The sequence below is a fragment of the Micropterus dolomieu genome, linkage group LG11, assembly GCF_021292245.1.
Source record: "Micropterus dolomieu isolate WLL.071019.BEF.003 ecotype Adirondacks linkage group LG11, ASM2129224v1, whole genome shotgun sequence".
NCBI classification, from domain to species: domain Eukaryota; kingdom Metazoa; phylum Chordata; class Actinopteri; order Centrarchiformes; family Centrarchidae; genus Micropterus; species Micropterus dolomieu.
In genome coordinates this window covers 20543862-20562655 of record NC_060160.1, presented here as the reverse complement: position 1 = coordinate 20562655, position 18794 = coordinate 20543862, and the positions used below count along the sequence as shown (strand labels likewise).

Sequence of the window (18794 nt, the reverse complement as noted above, 5' to 3'; positions counted from 1 at the left end):
GTTTTTCTATGCAAAATGACTGAAATCATAATCACCGACATGCATTAAATCACAAGTTGAGTCCAGGCCTTTCACCTTAATTGGAGTCTCTTTACCTTTGATGCAATCTCACTCACGGTGTCAGAACATCTTGAAGAGTTTTTTGCCTGAAACACAAAGTAGGGCAGAGCAACACAAGCACATTAAACCGTGGTTGTGAGTGTTGTCTATATTGTGAACAATAATGTAATAATGAAAATTCATGAAAATAATCATGGATGCCTAGTATGACATCCAACAAAGGTTGATCACTGTCATCAACCTCAGCTGAGCTCAGCTGGAACGGCAAGTCCCATTTTCTTCATCACCTCCAAAGTACCGCCTTTCAGCTCTCCACAGCAAAAATAAAAAGCCTGGCAACAATATCAATTATACATGCAGGAGGCAAACAAGGGGATTTATTTCACAACAAATAGCCTCATAGAGAGATGCTGAATAGGGCAGATTAGCATTAGAAAAGGACAACAAAACTCCCCAGTTCAACAGCTAAAGAGCAATTTGATGGGACTGGAATTGGGGAAATTGCTTGATTAGGGCATGCATTTGGAGGGGCTGTCAATTTCTGAATCCCAGCAAGGATATGTAGTGTTGTCGCTTTGACGAAATGACACGCTGCTGCAGTCAAAACATGACATTATGAGAACTGTCAGTTGTGCCCTTTGATAATGCAAGACAAGATCAAGGGATGATGCAGCAGCCAGTAAGTAAATGAGACATCAATCTGTATCTGATAGAGAGGGGGGGAGCTTATCAAATAAAGACAAAGAAAGACGTTTTTGATGGTTGGTATTTAGCCCAGTCAGGTTAGACATGTTTTGCAATTTTAGCAAATGGTAGGGTTTTCTGAACTGTGAGGTCCCATTTCATTTCATTTATTCTTCATTTTATTTAGTGTAAAATAGGTTTACAAAACTAAACAAGATATGGCATGTACATACAGGGCAGTTAAAACTATAATGTTAAAACTCATGTTTAAGTCTATAAAAATGGATTCTGTGTTTCGGTAAATGTTTTAAGAGTAAGAGCTTGTTGGAAAACATACTGTAATTTTTCTTCCCCAACATGCATGAGACTTTCGTGACCGACCTTTTTTGTCGAAAACAACATAAAAAACTTCGTACAGTTAACGTTAGTTTACAAAGAGCAAGAGGAGAGCTCGCCCGCGTACTCGCAACACGTGCTCTCTATGTTTATCAGCAGGGATTTCTGGGAAGCGGTGCTCATGGTAACCAACGTAAACACCACCAGCCACCCTCCTCCTCCTCCTTTTCTTCCTCATTTCCCGTTCTCGGCTCTGCAGAAGCGCCAAAGCATGCGAAAATGAACAGCACGGTTCGCAGCGAGGACCAGTATTATGAAAAGATAACATCGATTCAACAGAGCATGCATGAAAGGTGAGTGTTCGCTATCTTTTGTTCACGGGAAGACGGCCTAGTGCAGACCGCGGACTCGGGTTGCGACCTGTGCTGCCTGGAAAGCCGTCTCCTGCCGCTTGCCACAGGGAGATAACAGGCTAACGTTAGCTACTTAGCTAACCGGCGAAGACAGAGTAGACGGAGATACTGCAGTGTAGCTAGCTTACTACGTTAGTTCATTAGCCCAAACACCGCGGACGCTACGTTTAGCTAACAGCAATAACGTTAGGTGGTTGTAGATGACTTGAAAGCCTGAAATCATTAACGTCTGCATATTAGTTCACATGAAGCTAATGCTCGTGCTTTTCTTTATGTATCAACATCAGCATAACATTACCCATGTAGCTAAATCTTATATCAACATTAGCCTAACGTTACGCATTACAGTTGGTTTATGAGTAAATAAGTTATATACCGTAAGTAATGTCGCTGTTAATTAGCCTAGCAAACCGGAGATGCTGCTGTAGTCTGTGCGGGTGACAGCTCCTCTGATTTTTGTATGCAGGGAGAAACGGAGGCAGGAGCTGGAGAGAGAACTGTTTGCTTACTCCAGATCTGATAAAAGAATGTAAGTTACACAGAATACTGTATACCAAAAGAGAGACCATACCTTGTTTTCATCCCTTGACTTTCACAGCGTTAACTTGAAAAAATGAGATATCTCAGTAGAGAGACCTCACTGTATATCAAATAGTTTTGTAAATTTACCATATATGTAATCAGTATAACACGCCGCATATACTGTATAAATGCATAGCCATGTTAGTGCTTTTAATTAGGAAAAATTTAAAACGGTTCTGGTATTTGTGATAATCTGAGATTTTTATGTTTAATAAAATATATCACTATAGTACTCAAGTGTGTTAAAAGTCCATGAACCTTTGGATGTAAGCAGAACATCCTGTTTTAATTCTCGTAATGTTAACATTGCAGATCAAAACAGCAAAGCTGAGGTTGATACCAGAGTTGAGAATAAGATTTAAATTTAAAACACACTGTGCTGAACCTTGTCTTGTGGAAAGTCTAGCTCTTATTTTTTGACAATGCTCCTAGATAATATTTCTTTGGAATAATAGTTCTCCACTGCCTTCAGCTCACAGATAAAGTGTTCCAAACTGCGCAGTTATCTCAAGGAAATCAGTGACAGGGAAGCACAAGCGAAAATGAGAAACCTTGAGCTTCTGAGAGATGTGGAGTGCATAGAAATTAGCATGAAGGAATATAGTCCTGACCATGGCCCCCTGCAACAACAAAAGGTATAACACACACACACACACACACACACACACACACACACACAGTTTCAGTTGTTCAGTGGAGTCATTTTTCTCATGGAGTTATATTAAAAGCAATCTGAACAGACACTCCGCCCACTGAGGGTGATCCAGGTTTAGACAATTGGACTTTTTTCCTAAAATATTTTATTAAATTTAATAATTATTAATAAATTTTTTGAATACTGTGTTTAGGAAGAACACTTCTTTTAACATGTTACCAAATGTACTGTAACTTTTGAATAAGAACAATAAACTCAAAGACCTTCAATCTAATAAAATTTTTCAAGATTTATTAAAGAAGCACATTTATACACATTTTCCTTTATGCTGTGGTGTAATTTTAACACAGAGTAGAAATATTTGCTCGCAATTGCTTGATGTGACAATAGTAAACACTCAAACAGTGCAATTTATCACGACAAGCAAATGAACAAGGGAGAAAACAATGAGCCAGTCAGATTATCACTTAAAACTCAACGACAGTGCTTGACAGCTTAATATCAAATTAACAAAATTGGCTAATTATGACTCGCTGAGTTAATTGCCCAATATAGAGACTCTGAAGTGCTCCAGAGGTTTAGTGATTCTCTCCCCTCAAGCAGTCGGTTTATTTCCTCTTGATGCTTTGTGAGTCCTGCATGTTTGTTGTTATTTTGGTTGTCCTGTTGATCTCAGTATCCATTGTATAAAGTCATTTTTTCTGGTTTAACTGATGCTTTTGGTAAAATGAAAAATATAAATTCTCAAATGGACTGTGAAGTCACACACACAAAACATTCAAATAAAACAGTGGATAAATCAGAACGGTGTCTTATTAAAGGTCTGCGTCTGTAAACTGCCATGGTTTTGATGAAAAGGTGTGGCACGTGTGAGCTAATCCAAGTGCCTTTAGAGAGGCCATTAGGTTTTTTAATTGGAGTTGGGATTAAGGCAGTTAGTCTGGGCCGGTCAGATAAATGTTAAAGGCTTTCAGCAGCTACACAGAGGACACTCACTTGGGATAACCCGTTGTGATTGACTGATGCTTGACGTTGTCACTTTTGCTTTCATACCGTCTGCTTTTATACCACATGCAGATAATATTCAGCACCACTATCACAGCATTATAACAGACAATTCCTAGTGTTTGCATGCAGTGTCAGTTTACCTGCCTCATGTCGGTTAAATATTATGTATTATTTTCTGTCTATCTATCTATCAATCAATCACCTATCTACTCATATCTTTGTGTATCAGTCTGTCTTTACATCTCTTACAGGCTGACTTATTCCAAAGGATTTCCAGATTTATGGAAGCCAGAAAGAAAATGGATCGAGACCTTGACGTAGCAAAGGTAATGAAAATATGTGCAACTAAATGTGTATTACTAGTATAGTAATAAGAATAACATTCACGTATGGAAGTAACATATTTGTACATCATGTTTTTTACACATGTCACATCTTCTACTATTTATTGTGTGATCTATTGTGTGCGTGTTTTACACATATTCTTGTATGGTTGAATAATGGCACTTTTGGCGTTTTTTTTTTATGTTGGTTCCTTCTTTTTTGAAATGTTTACAAGGTTTATGCAAATCTCAGTTCTATCAAGCTGTGTTTTCAGGTTTAGAATAACAAAGGAAAGTAGACATTATGCCTGGTAAATCTGTAGAGGAGTCTACATTTAAACTGTGTATCTGTAATAGCACAGGTGTCTAATCCTAGCTGGTGCATCTGTACAAGCGATGTAGTTCAAGCCCATAGCTGCTTTCTCCCTTCACTTAAAGCAGTTAAAGCTCTTTTAGATGAAATGTCTAAGACATCTCATAATAACTTGGAGCATGCTGTCTAGAGCAGTCACTTGTAACTGTGTGCAAAACCCCCGTCAGCCTGTCGATATTGTAATGAGCAAAATGGTACTGTCGCTCCATTATGCATACAAGCCATTGGCTGGCAGTGTGCATGTCCCTCAGGCTGCAGCATTCATTAAGGGAAGCTTACCGGGCTGAAAGCTGGAGACAGATGATAACGGGATATGATTTTCATATTTAATACATTCCTTGGAAGAGCACACGCGTGCCGCAGATTGATAGAAGAATCAATTGCTACTTTAGTGAAACACTTTCTACTTTGCCCTGCAGCTACCGATGGAATCACTCAGCCAAGAAATTAACTTTTCCTCTTTTTTTACCTACTTTGTGGATCTGCTGGGCAGGCTGCATGGTTTACAGTGAATGTTATTAAGCAGCTAACTGTTTGGTATTTAAGACTCTTATCAGAAAAGAAACAGAAGCCATGCTTTTTGTTATTATGTTTGGAGGGAGGCTTTTTTGCTTCACTCTCTCCCCCCTTGGTGACATTGCAGACATGAATCAAAACTTGTCTAAAGGATTTCTAATAAGATGAAAAGTTAAAACATTGATCCTGAGACATTCTTCTGGAAGATGTTGTGAAAAGAATTCTGACCTTGGCTCAAATAAGCTAAACTCATTCAAAATTATAAATTGGATAGTCAGCTATAGTACTTGAGTTGAATTTCTTTTGAATTAGACTTATTTAACCAAAGCAAAAGAATTGTGTTCATACCTAGCAAAATATAATTTTTATGAGGTAATGGTAAGTTTTATTTCTAAAAATGAATATTTTTCGTTGATTCCCATTTTTGCAGGTTGAAGCTGTGCATAGACAGCACCAGGGCAGCGTCCTTTCTCACCCAGCCAAGGATTTTACAAAACCACCAGTGGTAATTTTAATGGGCTACGAGACCTTCAGACAGCCTGACGCTGAAACCGGCACCACAAGTGTACACTCACACCAAGCATTGCATCGTTCACCCAATCGCAGCATGCACTCCCGCGAACGTCTACGAAGTGGCCTTTTGAAGGACTTCAGAGTTGGCGGAGAGGATGCCGCCAGCAGCCGAGCACATTTATCAGATGACATTTCAGGCTCAAACGATTCCCCTGACGGCTGTAATTTGAGTGACAAACATGATAGAACGGTAGCGGTGCTCCCATCTGTTCGTGCCTTAGCAGGTGCAGCTGGAAATGTGCCATTAGGAAGTGATGATGAACAAGAACCGTCACCTCTGGTGACCTTGACAGGGCCTGAGAAGAATACGTCTCCCGGCAGCAGTAGCCTGATGAAGGCTAAGAATTCCTCTGCAGAACTCAACAACTCCCAAGATGGAGAGAGTGTTCTGAGCCATTTGATGCCTCAAACTTCTTTTGGAAAAGAAACTCAAGATGCACCAGGTTTGCAATGCTACTTCTTGTTTATTACCTTGTAATATCTTTTTTTAAAAGTCTCTTTACTGAAATTGAGAGTTGAAAGCACTTTATTTTCCCTTTTTGAAGATTTGAAATAAGCCACGTGATGCTTTGCTCTATGTTCACATTCAGGTAGAGTGTGTGAGAGTGTCAGCACACCAAGCTCTGATGTGCAGTTGTCAGAGAGCAATGACCGTGACCTGTCTATTTCCCTGACACAATCTGAGCTGGAAGAGGATCTACCAGAGGGTGTGGCACCTGAGAGGAATGCCACTTCTGGATGGATTGATGATCACAATCAGCACAGTCCTGAATCATCCCTCCTCTCTGATTGGTCCAATAACAAACCAAAGTTAAACTGTGAATCAGCTCCCATGGTGACATTTGAAAGGTACAGTATGTATGACTTCTGTGCTTTGTTGTCTGTATTTGTCAAAACGCGTCAACTGTGAAAAACACAGACATTGCCAGGATTGCTTTTCAGCACATATGCGTCTTAAAACCATGCACAAGTCACACATAGTCAGTATTTTTTCCCCAAGATTTAAAGCAAAGAAAGCTGAGAAAGGAGAATGTTCTGCATAGCCATGTTGAACCACAGAGGGCCGTTAATGATAGGAGCAGGCGAAGACACCATATAGCCCTTGCCACCATCACATCAGAGGCTGACAGAGAGGATTGTGGGAGTCACGGTCCGTGCCACCGTGCTCTCTGTAGCACAGTAGCAGCTGCGGTGGTGGCAGTGATGCATCTTATAGGCAGAGCTCAGGACCTGTCACCAACAATATTGCCATAATCCAAGATAATGCTGTAACAGAGCAATTTTCTGCTTGAGAGACCTCAGGAAGTCCCCAGTGGAGGAGGAAATTTGTGGCACCATAGAGTGTTCTGGAGGGTGGGCATGTGGACAGCACTTACAGCCACAAATCCTTAGCGTGATGATGGCCTCTGAGTTGAAGGATCATTTTGGATGGGGTTAGAGCCACACAAAATCCCGTGTGAATGTTTGCGCCCAAAGCCTCCGCATTTCCCCTGCAATATGCAGTTTTTTATGAACAGGACCTCTTATGCTCTTGAAAAAGAAGAAGAAAACTTTATTTGGTGTGTAATTTCTGTGCTGTTTGTCCTTGGGTTATGCACATTACACAAGTACACTTGTTTACTATTATATGCTTTATTTTTTAGTACACAGTTGCACGTATGCTCACAATAATGTTATTCAGGTCCAAACATATTACCCTTTTATGTACGGTAATATATAAAGAACCTTTCTATATCAAATGCTTTATTTAAAATTATGGTCTATATCTGTATCAAAAGAGTAGTATGATGAATTATATTTTCTCTCTTGAAAGTATAGTTATGTCTATTTGTTTGTTTGTGCTTGACTGTGTTTCTGTGTGGTCTACTGTACTGTTTATAGCGCGACCTCAAGAGGAGCTGCAGTTAGCCTGTGCCGGGGATATGATGGTGGGGGCTGCAGCTTTCATTGTTAACAGGGAGGGCTTCTGTGTATGAGGAGAAAACCAGAGGCTTTGATGTAAAGCTCCGAGAGCATCCAGTCTGTATTTTTTTTTCTCTCTCTCTCTCTCTCTCTCTCTCTCTCTCTCTCTCTCTCTCTCTCTCTCTCTCTCTCTCTCTCTCTCTCTCTCAAGGTTAGAGTTTATATTGCTCCCTCCATTCAGCTCACAGTTGGGAAAAACAAGCCTGGGAAATTCATTAAATTATCCCATTCTATTTCTCCTCCAGCATGGCTGGGATGAGTGAGAGTATATGACTGAAATATCCTCCAGGTTCTTTCTTTCAAGACTCATCATAAAGGCCTTACTGTGTCCTGCTCTCAAAAAATGTCGTCCCTGAACCACATGATGGTTTGCCCGATTGGTGATGGCATGTCATACAATTAAAGTTGAATTAAATTAAAAATCCAACACAGGTCTAGAGGTAAAATTTATATGTTTTGAAATACGGTAATATATAAATAATTTGCAATATCAATTAGGGAATCATGCTTTTTTTTTTACAGACATTCGTCAGTTGTGTTTTTTTTTCTGGTTTTAAATTCTCAGTGTGAAGTTATTGCACATTGTCATACAGTGCTTTGTACTGTATTAACTGTGTGCTCACAGTGCAGTGTGACACACCCCATATTTGATCAGGCTGTCCCTGCACTCAATGTGTTGTTATTACTTGTGGTATATTTTTCCATTTCTTTGTTGATTATATTTGCTGTCTGGGCTGGCACAGTGAGATCTAACACCAATCACTTAGCGGTGAGGCCATTCCATGTGGTAAATCACCCCAGAGTCAGTACTGTACACTGTAGAGCAATATCGCTGCAGAGAGGCTGACCTCTTCCTCCTAGCTAACAATAAGCTCCTGATGATGTCGACATGCCGACAACAGCAGCATCTAAAGTGAGGTTGGAGACCTTGACATGAAAGCTGGCAACAATACAATGAGGGAGAGAGAGGTTTGGAGAAAAAACACAACTAATTCCCTCTCTAAAGGTCTCTTTTTGAAGAGCATTGACAAATAAAGTGGAAAGAGAAAGATGACTATTTCAAGGCCCACGCTGACGATAAGGGAGAGAGAGAAAAAAGATAGCGCTTTTGCCTATGCTACTTCAGCCATACTGAAGAGGACTTAGCACAGACGGATTGCACACTACAGAATGTCATGGATATAATTCAAGCTGCCAGCTTAATCAGGATGTTACCAGGAAACAACCTGCAAAAAAGAAGGAGCAATTGTTTGCTGACCCCTAACCCAGGAGCCCATTACAGATTGTCATAAATTCTTTTTGGCCCCTTTTATGTAGGGGGCTCAGGATCTCTCGGCTTGGGGTTTCTGGGAGAATTCAATGAGGGCCACCCAGAGCTTAATGCCCAAGAAAGAGATGGATTCCCAATATCCACATGCATTAGGCATCCATTTCTCATTTTGTAGCAGCACACAGGACCAGATTAAAGTGTAAATCTCTCACCAAAAGAAATCATCTTGAGGCCCCTCTTTTTTAGAGCCTTTTTCCATACATGTGAGATGGTGTTAGTGGTAGTGTTACAGAGTTGTTCATATTTTCATTTTTACATTTTTTATAATCATATTACATATTTATAATTAAGTTTATTTAGCCATTTAACTGTATAGCTGATTTAAAGGTTTACTTCAACAGTAGGGATCTAATTCTACAAGCTCTGGTTCTCAAGCTTGGTTTTGCAAGCTTTCCTTTACAACCTGTGGCAACATCAACAGACACACTTTGTATTGTTGAAGTCCTGTATTGTGGCGGTAGCATTCTAATGATCAAATTCCTCCAGCAGTCCTTGAGTACCTCAAGGAAAATGCCTAGGAAAATGTACCACTGATTTTTGGATCAAATGGCATCCTATTTTCTCTTTTTTTCCTCTTTTTTTTCCTAACAAATAGCAGGCCTATCGATCACATGGCCTCCTCTATGTTCATTCACCACGTTAATGGGTATTGTGTTTTTAGTCTCTCCCAGGAAGGACTCTTTAACCTGCTAGATAACATCGAAGGACAACTGGATGGTGAACAAACCCGTGTGTATGGGGATTCTCCAATTGATGGAAGACAACTGACTAGAATTATCAGGTATGTCCTTCCTGTCTTTCTTCAAACTTCCTAATCTTATCTCTCCCTGTCTAAACTAAATCAGTTTACATTTATTTAATAGCAATCAAGCCATTTGTGCAGATGAGGAAAACATATTATCCTTCTGCCAAGGGCTCTCACTTTAGATGAAGTGTCATCACCAACATGCACACGTCTTTCTTTCTGAGGGTTTTTCAAACACATGGGATTGTTATAGTAACCACCCTGTTGAATTGTTATTGGGAGTCAGGGAGATGGAGGATGGAGAATGTGTTTCATTAGACTGGGCTTATTTTTCATGAGCCTTTTATATTTCATAGCACGATTAATTTGCCATAATTGCAGTTCTTGTTGTAAAGTACGGATAAATGTCTGGCAAAGGAAAGCATTCTCACTCTTTTTAAACCCAGTATATGCTTCTCATGAAGTACAAACATGAGTGCTGTAAATTATGTCAACAGCATCTTCAATAGTGAACAGAATGACCATCTTGTGCCATGACCCTAAGTATAATGTTTAGTTTTGCTGTGATATATTAGCAAGCGTGTTTGTGTGCACTGATGTGTATGATAATACTGAAAATCCCGTGTGTGTGTGTGTGTGTGTGTGTGTGTGTGTGTGTGTGTGTGTGTGTGTGTGTGTGTGTGTGTGTGTGTGTGTGTGTGTGTGTGTGTGTGTGTGTGTGTGTGTGTGTGTGTGTGTGTGTGTGTGTGTATGTGTGAGAGAAGTGTTAGCAGCTGTTTGACGTACTCCATGTGCTTCTGACCCACGGGCTGAGCCCAGGGCTCCATGGCAATAGCTGACTGCTCTCTATATATTGGACAGCCTTTGTAACAGTGGAGCAGGCTTGAATGACGAGGACCTTGAAGCATGTGGAGCAGTCATCCTTCATGAGCTTCAGAGGTTGTCATGGAGCACAGCAAAGGGCTGTCTGCTACCACAGGATCTAGTGGGTGCTCACCAGTCCATCACTGAGCCTAATGAAATAAGGTAAGGCTCCTGGTTTCTCTGTGAATCCAACACCAAAGACCGTTGTCAGTGTTTTTTTAGTCCATAGTTTTGTTTATTTATTTTTTTGTTTTATTCAGCTTAATGAAAAGCAATTGTGGGATTGTAAGAATAATCACAATCCTAAGCATGATCAGGTTTGATCACTTATGTAAAGCTGTACTAGTAATGTAATGTTTTCGTAATGTTTTTGTTGCAGAACTCATAACATAAATTTGCATAATGTTACCTAAGAAAAAAACACTGCAACTTCTGAGATGCTTGAAAAAAGGAAAACAGTTATATAATAAAATAAAATACTGTTTGTGATATAGTGTTGTATAGTGTAATATAGTGTGTGTTTTGTGCAGATAATGACATTGTAAACTCTTTTAATTAATAATACTACAATAACTCTTAAAGAGTTCAATCCACATTTCTTTTCATAGAGCCAGTGAACACACTTACAGTAAAGGTGAATTCCATTTTTTCTGACAAAGAGTGGGCTTACAACAGCCGCTGAGTTATTGCACGCTACCATTCGATACAGTCTCCGTTGTGAACAAATGTAAAGGTCATCTTTGGTGTCACCTCATACGGAAACACTGCACGGGTGAATGTCATGAGTAAATTAAAATGCCCTATCTGTGACTTCCAGTCCTTTTGGATAATGAGTAGTTATACTCTGAGCCAAATCCATGCTCTGCTTCACTACTCTATTGATTTCTCTGAGACCTTCCCTGCTATATACTCAATCCACAGAAACATCTAGCAGAGTCCCTCCCTTTCTTGCGGAGATACCTATTGGCTCATTGACATTTTATTCAGTGAGCTATATTGCTGTCTGAGTCTATTCAATGTTAAAGTGTTTTAAGATGGACTAGCAAGCAGCTTTTTGAGAGTGCTTTATGAAAAAAATTGCTTGACAAATGTATTATATTCTAATTTCTTCACCTAATGGTCAAACTTGGAAGCTAAGCAAAGAATCGTTCAATGTAATAAGGTAAAATTAAGACATATTTACAGATGTCCTACTTTTTATTCAATAAGAACGTCTCTCTTTCACCAATCCCCCCTCCACCCTATACCACAGCACCAGCCTCCCTCCTGATGCTGCTCGGCTGTGGGATCGCTGGTTCAAGCACGCCCTCCTGCTCAAGGAGCGCCATGTCCTCAGCACTGAGCGCTTGGTCCAGCTGTTCACGCCGCTGCTGCTGGAGCGCCATGCCACCTACGGCCACCAGGTAGCGTTGGAGGCACACACACTGCCACTACACACACAAATAGTCGGTTGCACACTTGCATTCACTGGCACTCAGTCCCAAAAGCAAGCAGACATTAACACACACGCACATGCACACTCAAATGACTACAGGAGTAAAATGGCTTCTTTTTTTCTCCTCCAAAAAAGACTAGTGTTTTTGTTTCTTTGCATGTTTTTAAGAAGAGTGCTGTAGTTGGTACTGAGTGCCCTCTTTGTGTCTGGTGTTTGAAACCAAGCCCTGGCTGCCTACTCATCAGATTGCTCCACACGTTGACCTAGACAGAAGGGAAACCCTGACCCATGCGCTAATCACAAATTACAGCCTCTGCCTGGCTTCTTTCATCTCATGTGGCGTATTCATCTGAGAAACACTTGCTTTTAATTTGGTATTAACCAAAAGTATAGCCATCAGCTGGGTCCGATTGAATGAGGGAGCCATTTGAACCTTCAACGGACAGGATCATTTTAAATGTCCCACTCATTGACCTTGTGCAGATAATGCTCCATTAAACAAAGAAAGAAATTACAATTAATATTCACACTTAGAGCCCAAAGATAATGTCAAGAGATTTGTCAGGAATCCCACTATTTCAAAAAATGTACCATCAGTTGGAATCTGCTGGAATGATCATATACACATGCAGGTTTTTGTGTTATCTAATTTTGTGGACTCATCTTGCCGGGGGTTCTTGTGGCTTGGAGATCTTGCTCCAGTGTCCCCGACGCAATGAGAGAGGCAAAGAGGGAGACTGTAGAGCCTCTTGAAAATATGAACTGACAAAAGGAAGATAGGCACTGCCATCTACATCTTTATGTCCAAGCGCCTCAGGAAAAGCCTGAGTGAAAATCTTTCTCTCCCTTTATCTCTCGCACTCTCACTCCATCTATTTCTCTCTCCCTCCCTCTATTTCTCCTTCTCTCCCTTTATTTCTCTCTCCCCTCTCTCCCTCTCTCTCTCTCCCTCCTCTCTGTCATCTCATACAACAGCTTACGCTCCACACACAAGAGCAAACAGAAATTTCCATTCACGTAATGCCACACAGCCTGGCTACCCCGACAAATGGGAGCATGCAGCTCGCATGCACACACTCAAAGAGGCCCTTTGAATATTCAAGTGCTAACAGTTGCATTCATTGATATTTAAAATGCAGTGGGTCTGCGAGAGCCCTCAACCCACGGTACATTTGACTAAATCTAAAAAAAGAACAAAGACGGATATCAGGGACAAGGATCAAGACAGTTTTTATTGTGCAGAAGCATCAAATAGCAAGTGGCAAGCTCAGATTGGCATGTGTTTTTCTCTCTTCCCCTCTCAGAAAATGAAAGCATGTATATTGTCAATGTTCACTGCGACCTACTGATAACAACTTCCAATGCACTTAAAGTTTGTCACTGTCAAAATCCTCCTGATCATCCCCTCCATATTAGTGCTCATTAAAAGTAGCAAATGGCCATCTGAGGCTGAGAGGCAGTCTTTGATCACAAAAGAGAGATGATGATGGCAGCATTTGATATGGGGGAGGGAAATAGGAGAGAAAGGAAATCGGTGTGTGGCATCTCCCTGCTCCTCATCTCCCGGAACAGCTCCTCTTAATTGTGTATCCTCATCTCCCCAAAGATAAAAAATGAGCTGGAGAGGGAGGAAGAGAGCAGTTTGTCTCAATTCTCTCAGCCAAGAGGGGAGATATCTGGAACGTGTTGCACATTAACGCCAGGGTGATTGCATTCTTTAGGCGCTTCTCTAATCTCATGGATGAGAAGAGAGGGAGAGGAGAGGGGGGAAAAAAGTGTGATTGAGAGGGAGAGCGGGAGCGAAAGTGTGCGAAATAATCTTTTTTTAAGTTAAGCGAGTGAGAGAATTTGAAGTTATTTTCTCTTGCCGTTTGAACGCACACTACAGCTGCACCTCTGTGCGAGCAGCCATGGCCAAAGTAAATGACTTGCCTAATCGGCAAGAGTTCAATTTGACACTTCCTTCACAAAATGGGAACAATTAAGAGTGTGGTTTTAATTTGTTCTGCTCGCAGGCCAAAGTGCTGCTGAGGACACTTGTGTCCCGGTCCAGTGAGGAGTGCCCCTCAGCAGAGGACGAGAGTGACTTGTCTTCTTCGTGTGGTCCTCCTCCTCTCCTGGCTGACGGCGATGTGAAGCCTGCCAGGCCAGTACAGAAGCAACAGATCCAAGGTTACTGAAGATTATTAACATGATTAAAACAGGCATGGAAAATACTAAGGAGAGTACAGTATTTGATTACTGGGTTTGTGTTATTAGTTTTAGAGGAATGGAGGAATGGCTGCATTTTCCTAAATTAACAATCAAAAAATTGTGTTGTTACAGTTGCCAGTAGATTCCTGCAAATGTCCGAAACATACTGCACTGAGATAACTCTGTCTTTGCACAGTAATATGTAAGAAGACCATTAATAGGAACAAATGAAGACTACTGCTATTTTTTTGCAAACCACCTCTGCAGAGAACTAAAACTTTCCTTTTATGAAAGAAATCAATTTCACCATAGGGCTTTTTTATAAATCCTTCACAGCCCAGTTTTCATACAGTCTTCTATTCAGAGCTAAAGAAAGACCCCCCATTCCCATTTCCATCCCTAAACTCCTTCCTCCCTGCCACTGCTTCTCACTATGCGCGTCCCTTTCTTACAGAACTACAAAGTACTGAAGAGGACAGCCAGGACGAAAGCCCTGTGGAAAGTGTTCCTATTAGAGGTAAAAAGGCATCGCCGGTGCCCCAGCATTCACACTGTCCTTATGTTGTGGTTTGTTTTCTTCCCACTGCAGTGAATAATGGGCTCTTTTACGCAATGGCTGAGGCAGGATGATCAAGGTGAATCCAGGGTCAAAGTCCCACCTGAAGAGCTGTACTAGTTCTCTCTAATTATCTCCGAGAAAACACTAGCTGTGTTTTCAGCCTGGTCTGAGGCATTCTGGCAAAACTGATAATTTGCTGGCCCGGCATAATGCGGCTGCTTTAATTGTCAGGATGCCAGGGTGGGAAGCGCAAAAGATCTGTCATCGGTTCTCATTATCCTCTAAACAATACTCGGGCAAGGCTGGACTTGAAAAATACTAGATATGAAGGCATCCTGGAAACAGTTGGTGTGCCCATCCCGGAGCTGCACCTCTGAAATGTAAAGCAATCCTATATTACCCTTAGCTATCAGATTTCCTATGGTGTGTTTTATGTGTCTGCATCCCTATGGTGCACAGCCAGCAAAATGAGTCCAGTTTCCAATCGCTACACTTAATCAAAAGAGCCATAACCAGAAAAAAAAAAAAGCAAAAAAAAACATGACTAAAGATTTTTCAAGGAAAGGGTTTTGCTGCGGTGAGTGACTTCAATGTCACAATCAAATACCATGACCTTGGAACTGATAGTAATTGCCAAGACGTGCACGTCTGTATATCTAGTGGGTTTTTTTGTAACTGCATGTAAAAGCAATGCCTGTATAAAGTGCTGTGGGTGGAATAACACTGGTTATGGTGTTTAGAAAATTATTAAAAGTGGTACTTTTATAATGAAACCAAGCTGAAAATGTTCAGGATCACAATTTTGCTCTATTCTTTGATGTGATATGTTTGTTTTTAGCAACGTCATTGAGACAACAGCCCATTTATTATGTACTTCTGCCCTTTTGATTTTTTACAGCACAGTCTCTGTGCTCCTTTTAGCTACGATACCTACTTTAGTGTTTTTAAAACAGAAGATCAATCATTGCCTTCCTGGTAGGAGATGCTAAGATAATGTGAGATGCTGATTGCTGTCTCATGGAAACTGTTGCTACATACTGTAGGCTAGAATCAACAGCTTAGCTGATCGAGCATGGTGTTTTTACCCACTCTGTTCAGTAGTGAGACCAAAAGACTCAGCTACTGAAGCGTGTTGTCTCATCAAACACAGAAACCTCTGAAAGTTGGAAACCTGGGTTTTAAGCAAATATTTGACAGTTACTTTGTGCGTGTGCTTGTCTGTGTGTTTGTGTGTGTGTCCCTGTCCCTGAACAGAGACAAAAGCATATCAATTACTTAAACAATCAGCCATGCAGGACAGGCTGCAGAGTTCTGAAGAAGAGGTAGAGGAAGAGGACGACGATGGCCTCTCAGGTAAGAGATGCAGTCCACTCTACCAGGCAAGTAGCGAGCGATTGGAGCCTAACTATTGGTCAACATTTTCTTACAGCACATACTCCATAGAAAGACCATATTTGTTGTGTACATAGATGTAAGCTAAATGACAGCCAATGCTCACAGATTTTATGGCAAGTTTTTGCAACCATTTTTGGCCCATAACCTAATTTTCAATTCCAAAAATAATAGCCCTCAACTTGTCATGGGAATTTGGGTGTGGTATCTTTATGACATATGGAAGAAGTATAAGTGGATTATAATGAAGCTATGTATAAACAAATAAATATATTCACATGTGACCACGAGTGCATTTCTTAGAGACACCAACGCCAAGGTTGAGATACTGTCTTAGCTTCTCATAAGCCTTACCATAAGTTTCTACATTAATATGCGTTGTAGATTAGCTTGGGATGAAATGTCCAAATCAAATGGTTTTATCGGACCCTATTTGCTCTTTTAAGGAATAAATCATGGCCATGAAGAGGACCAGGGGAGGGCCAAACGCTCCTCACATCAAGACCCTTACCCTCGGTAAGAACGTTGTTATTATTCAACGGGCCACAGGAAATGGGCCACCAGACACCAAAGTGGTTGATGTACATTTGCATGGCCGCTCTCATAATTCCCTGTTCATTTCCATAAGATCAAGGGTGCGCCACCCATTAACTCGCTTACAAAGACAAAAGGCCCCTAAAGCCCTTCTCACTCACTGTTTGCAGGGTTCAGCCAGGTTTTAGAAATCAAAAGCAAAACAGCTCCCACAAAAATAAATTGGAGTCATAATCTCAGTGTCTTCAGGCTTGTTGTCAGAATGCAAACAGATCACGTCAAGAAGAGAACCTGGGACAACTGTTTTGGAAGAACGGGACTCAAGTGTTGACAAGGACAAATGTCCTTCTATTTTTCACCCTTGAAATGTATTTAGGCTGCTCAAATCAGAGTCCTAAGTGGGTTGGAAAAGAAGATCTAATGATAAATAGCTTGGCGGAAGCTAACACCATCACGGTTACATTTGAATATCAACACGACTTCATCAAATCTGCAATTGCACGTCGGGTCCTCAGAGCACCTCTTCACTGCGAACCCATTTTGGCTGTAGTAATGGCTGGGTAAACGTTATGAGGAATAATCTTCTCTGATTTCATGTGATTACCGGGCACCACGCTGACACAAGGGCTGAAGTCTATATCTCCCTGGCCTGGCAAGCAGGCGCTCCCAGTCTGCCTATTAGCCCAGGGAAGAGCCTAATGGGCTGGCTCTATTGTGATCCTCATAGCTGCTGATGTCTGCCACAGCCAGCCCCAATGACCACCCTCTTTAATAAACATGAGCCAATTTTGGGCCCAGACCCTCTCAGATGGTGCCTGTCTCCCTGTCATTAATGTGCATGGGAAGCCCGCAGTATATGTGATTAAACAAAATTTGCAGAAAAAAAAATTAGACAGAAACAGAGAATGCCGCGAGCAGGGGTGAGACTTAAGTTGTGTAAAAGTTGTGTAAAATTGGACAAATGGGTTGTTATGTATGTCTGACACTCTCATCTCAATAGGGTAAGGATGGAAGCAGCATCAAGCGCACCACGAACATCATCCTTTCTTTGGTCAAACTATGGTTTCTTCACTTCTCCTGGATGCTTAGATTTAAGCATTCCACTTACCACAGTCACTTCTTGCGCTTTATTGCTCCCACAAGTGGTCTAGAAGTCCTGCACTTAAGCAGAAGCATAACACTGCAGCATGCTCTTGCCCTGCTTCTCTCCTTTTTCTCTGTGCCTCACTCTCTCTTTCTTGCCCTTTCTCCATCTCTTTGCCCCTCTTCCCCTCTGTCTTTCTGTATCCCTCCCCCTTCCTCCATCCTTCTTGTTAATTATTTGCTTTATTTTGTCAGCGAGCTGATGGGTGACATCAAAAGGAGGATGGAGCTGGACTCAAAATACAAAAATGGCTTCCTCGCTGTTGTCTTAGACAATAATTATGATTTGCCAGTTAAGCCTAGACTACAGCAGAGGGATTGTAGTTTAAAGCAGAGGCTTTGGTGCAAAAAATGCATTTATAGCCCTTTGTGAGGCGCCTCATTATGTGTGGGCCCGATTCATTAAGTAATTGGTTTGCAGTTGTTTACATGAGTATTAAGGCCTTCTATTCAAGGCCTTTGAGAGATACATTGTGCAAATGTTGCATGTTATGAATGCAGAATGAGAGGCGGGGGGCCAGTCCTATTGGCCAAACACTGCACTCGGCTGAAAAGCGAGAGAAAAGCACTGGGTGCTGCTTTGCATAGCAATGACTAGGGCCTTAATAAGCTTTACAGATTAAATACATGCAGTCTATACAAGATGCAAAGAGATACTCTTAACACATTTATATGTGCTCATTTCACTATTATGGCGTTCGAGAGAATTGAGGTCTTTCATATGCTTTTTTTCTCTCTCCCTCTCTTGCTTGCTCTCTCTCACACAGTGTTTTTTCATACTTTTATAGAATGTGCTGTTTATTGTATTATAACTCGTGGGGAAGCGACTGATTTGTCCATTAGAAATCTTTTGCTGTCTTTGTGAGTGGCAAAGTAAAATCACTTTGTGGTTGAGTGGGGATGAAAGGAATAATGCACGAAGGAGTGAGTCTTAATAAGCAGCTGCACTCCATGTAAAGACCACTTGTTCCCCTTTGTATGCGAGTGCATGCCACTGCTTCCTCTCGTGCAAAGAATCATTGTGCTCCTTTCTACTGTAGGCATTTCAGATGCCACTCCTTTCTTATTTTTATGTTGGGGTTTTTAATACCCCCCCCCCCCCTTTTTTCCAAAA

The 18794-nt window shown here is 41.2% G+C and overlaps 1 protein-coding gene across 2 annotated transcripts in view; it reads left to right on the top strand.

The window, feature by feature from the left end:
- The first annotated feature begins 712 nt into the window (after positions 1–712).
- The window catches only part of kiz (kizuna centrosomal protein), a 24619-nt gene continuing 6537 nt past the window's right edge, over positions 713–18794 (top strand). The window contains exons 1-14 of one of the 2 annotated variants that reach the window (XM_046061742.1): positions 713–739; positions 1237–1433; positions 1960–2022; positions 2548–2710; positions 3990–4064; positions 5381–5966; positions 6114–6372; positions 9477–9596; positions 10422–10586; positions 11677–11827; positions 13875–14031; positions 14507–14569; positions 15866–15964; positions 16450–16519. In XM_046061742.1, coding sequence (XP_045917698.1) covers positions 725–739; positions 1237–1433; positions 1960–2022; positions 2548–2710; positions 3990–4064; positions 5381–5966; positions 6114–6372; positions 9477–9596; positions 10422–10586; positions 11677–11827; positions 13875–14031; positions 14507–14569; positions 15866–15964; positions 16450–16519 — 2183 coding nt within the window. In that variant the 5' untranslated portion in view covers positions 713–724. Of the gene's footprint in view, positions 740–1236; positions 1434–1959; positions 2023–2547; positions 2711–3967; positions 4065–5380; positions 5967–6113; positions 6373–9476; positions 9597–10421; positions 10587–11676; positions 11828–13874; positions 14032–14506; positions 14570–15865; positions 15965–16449; positions 16520–18794 lie in introns of those variants that run through there. The other variant, XM_046061743.1, reaches the window with a different exon arrangement.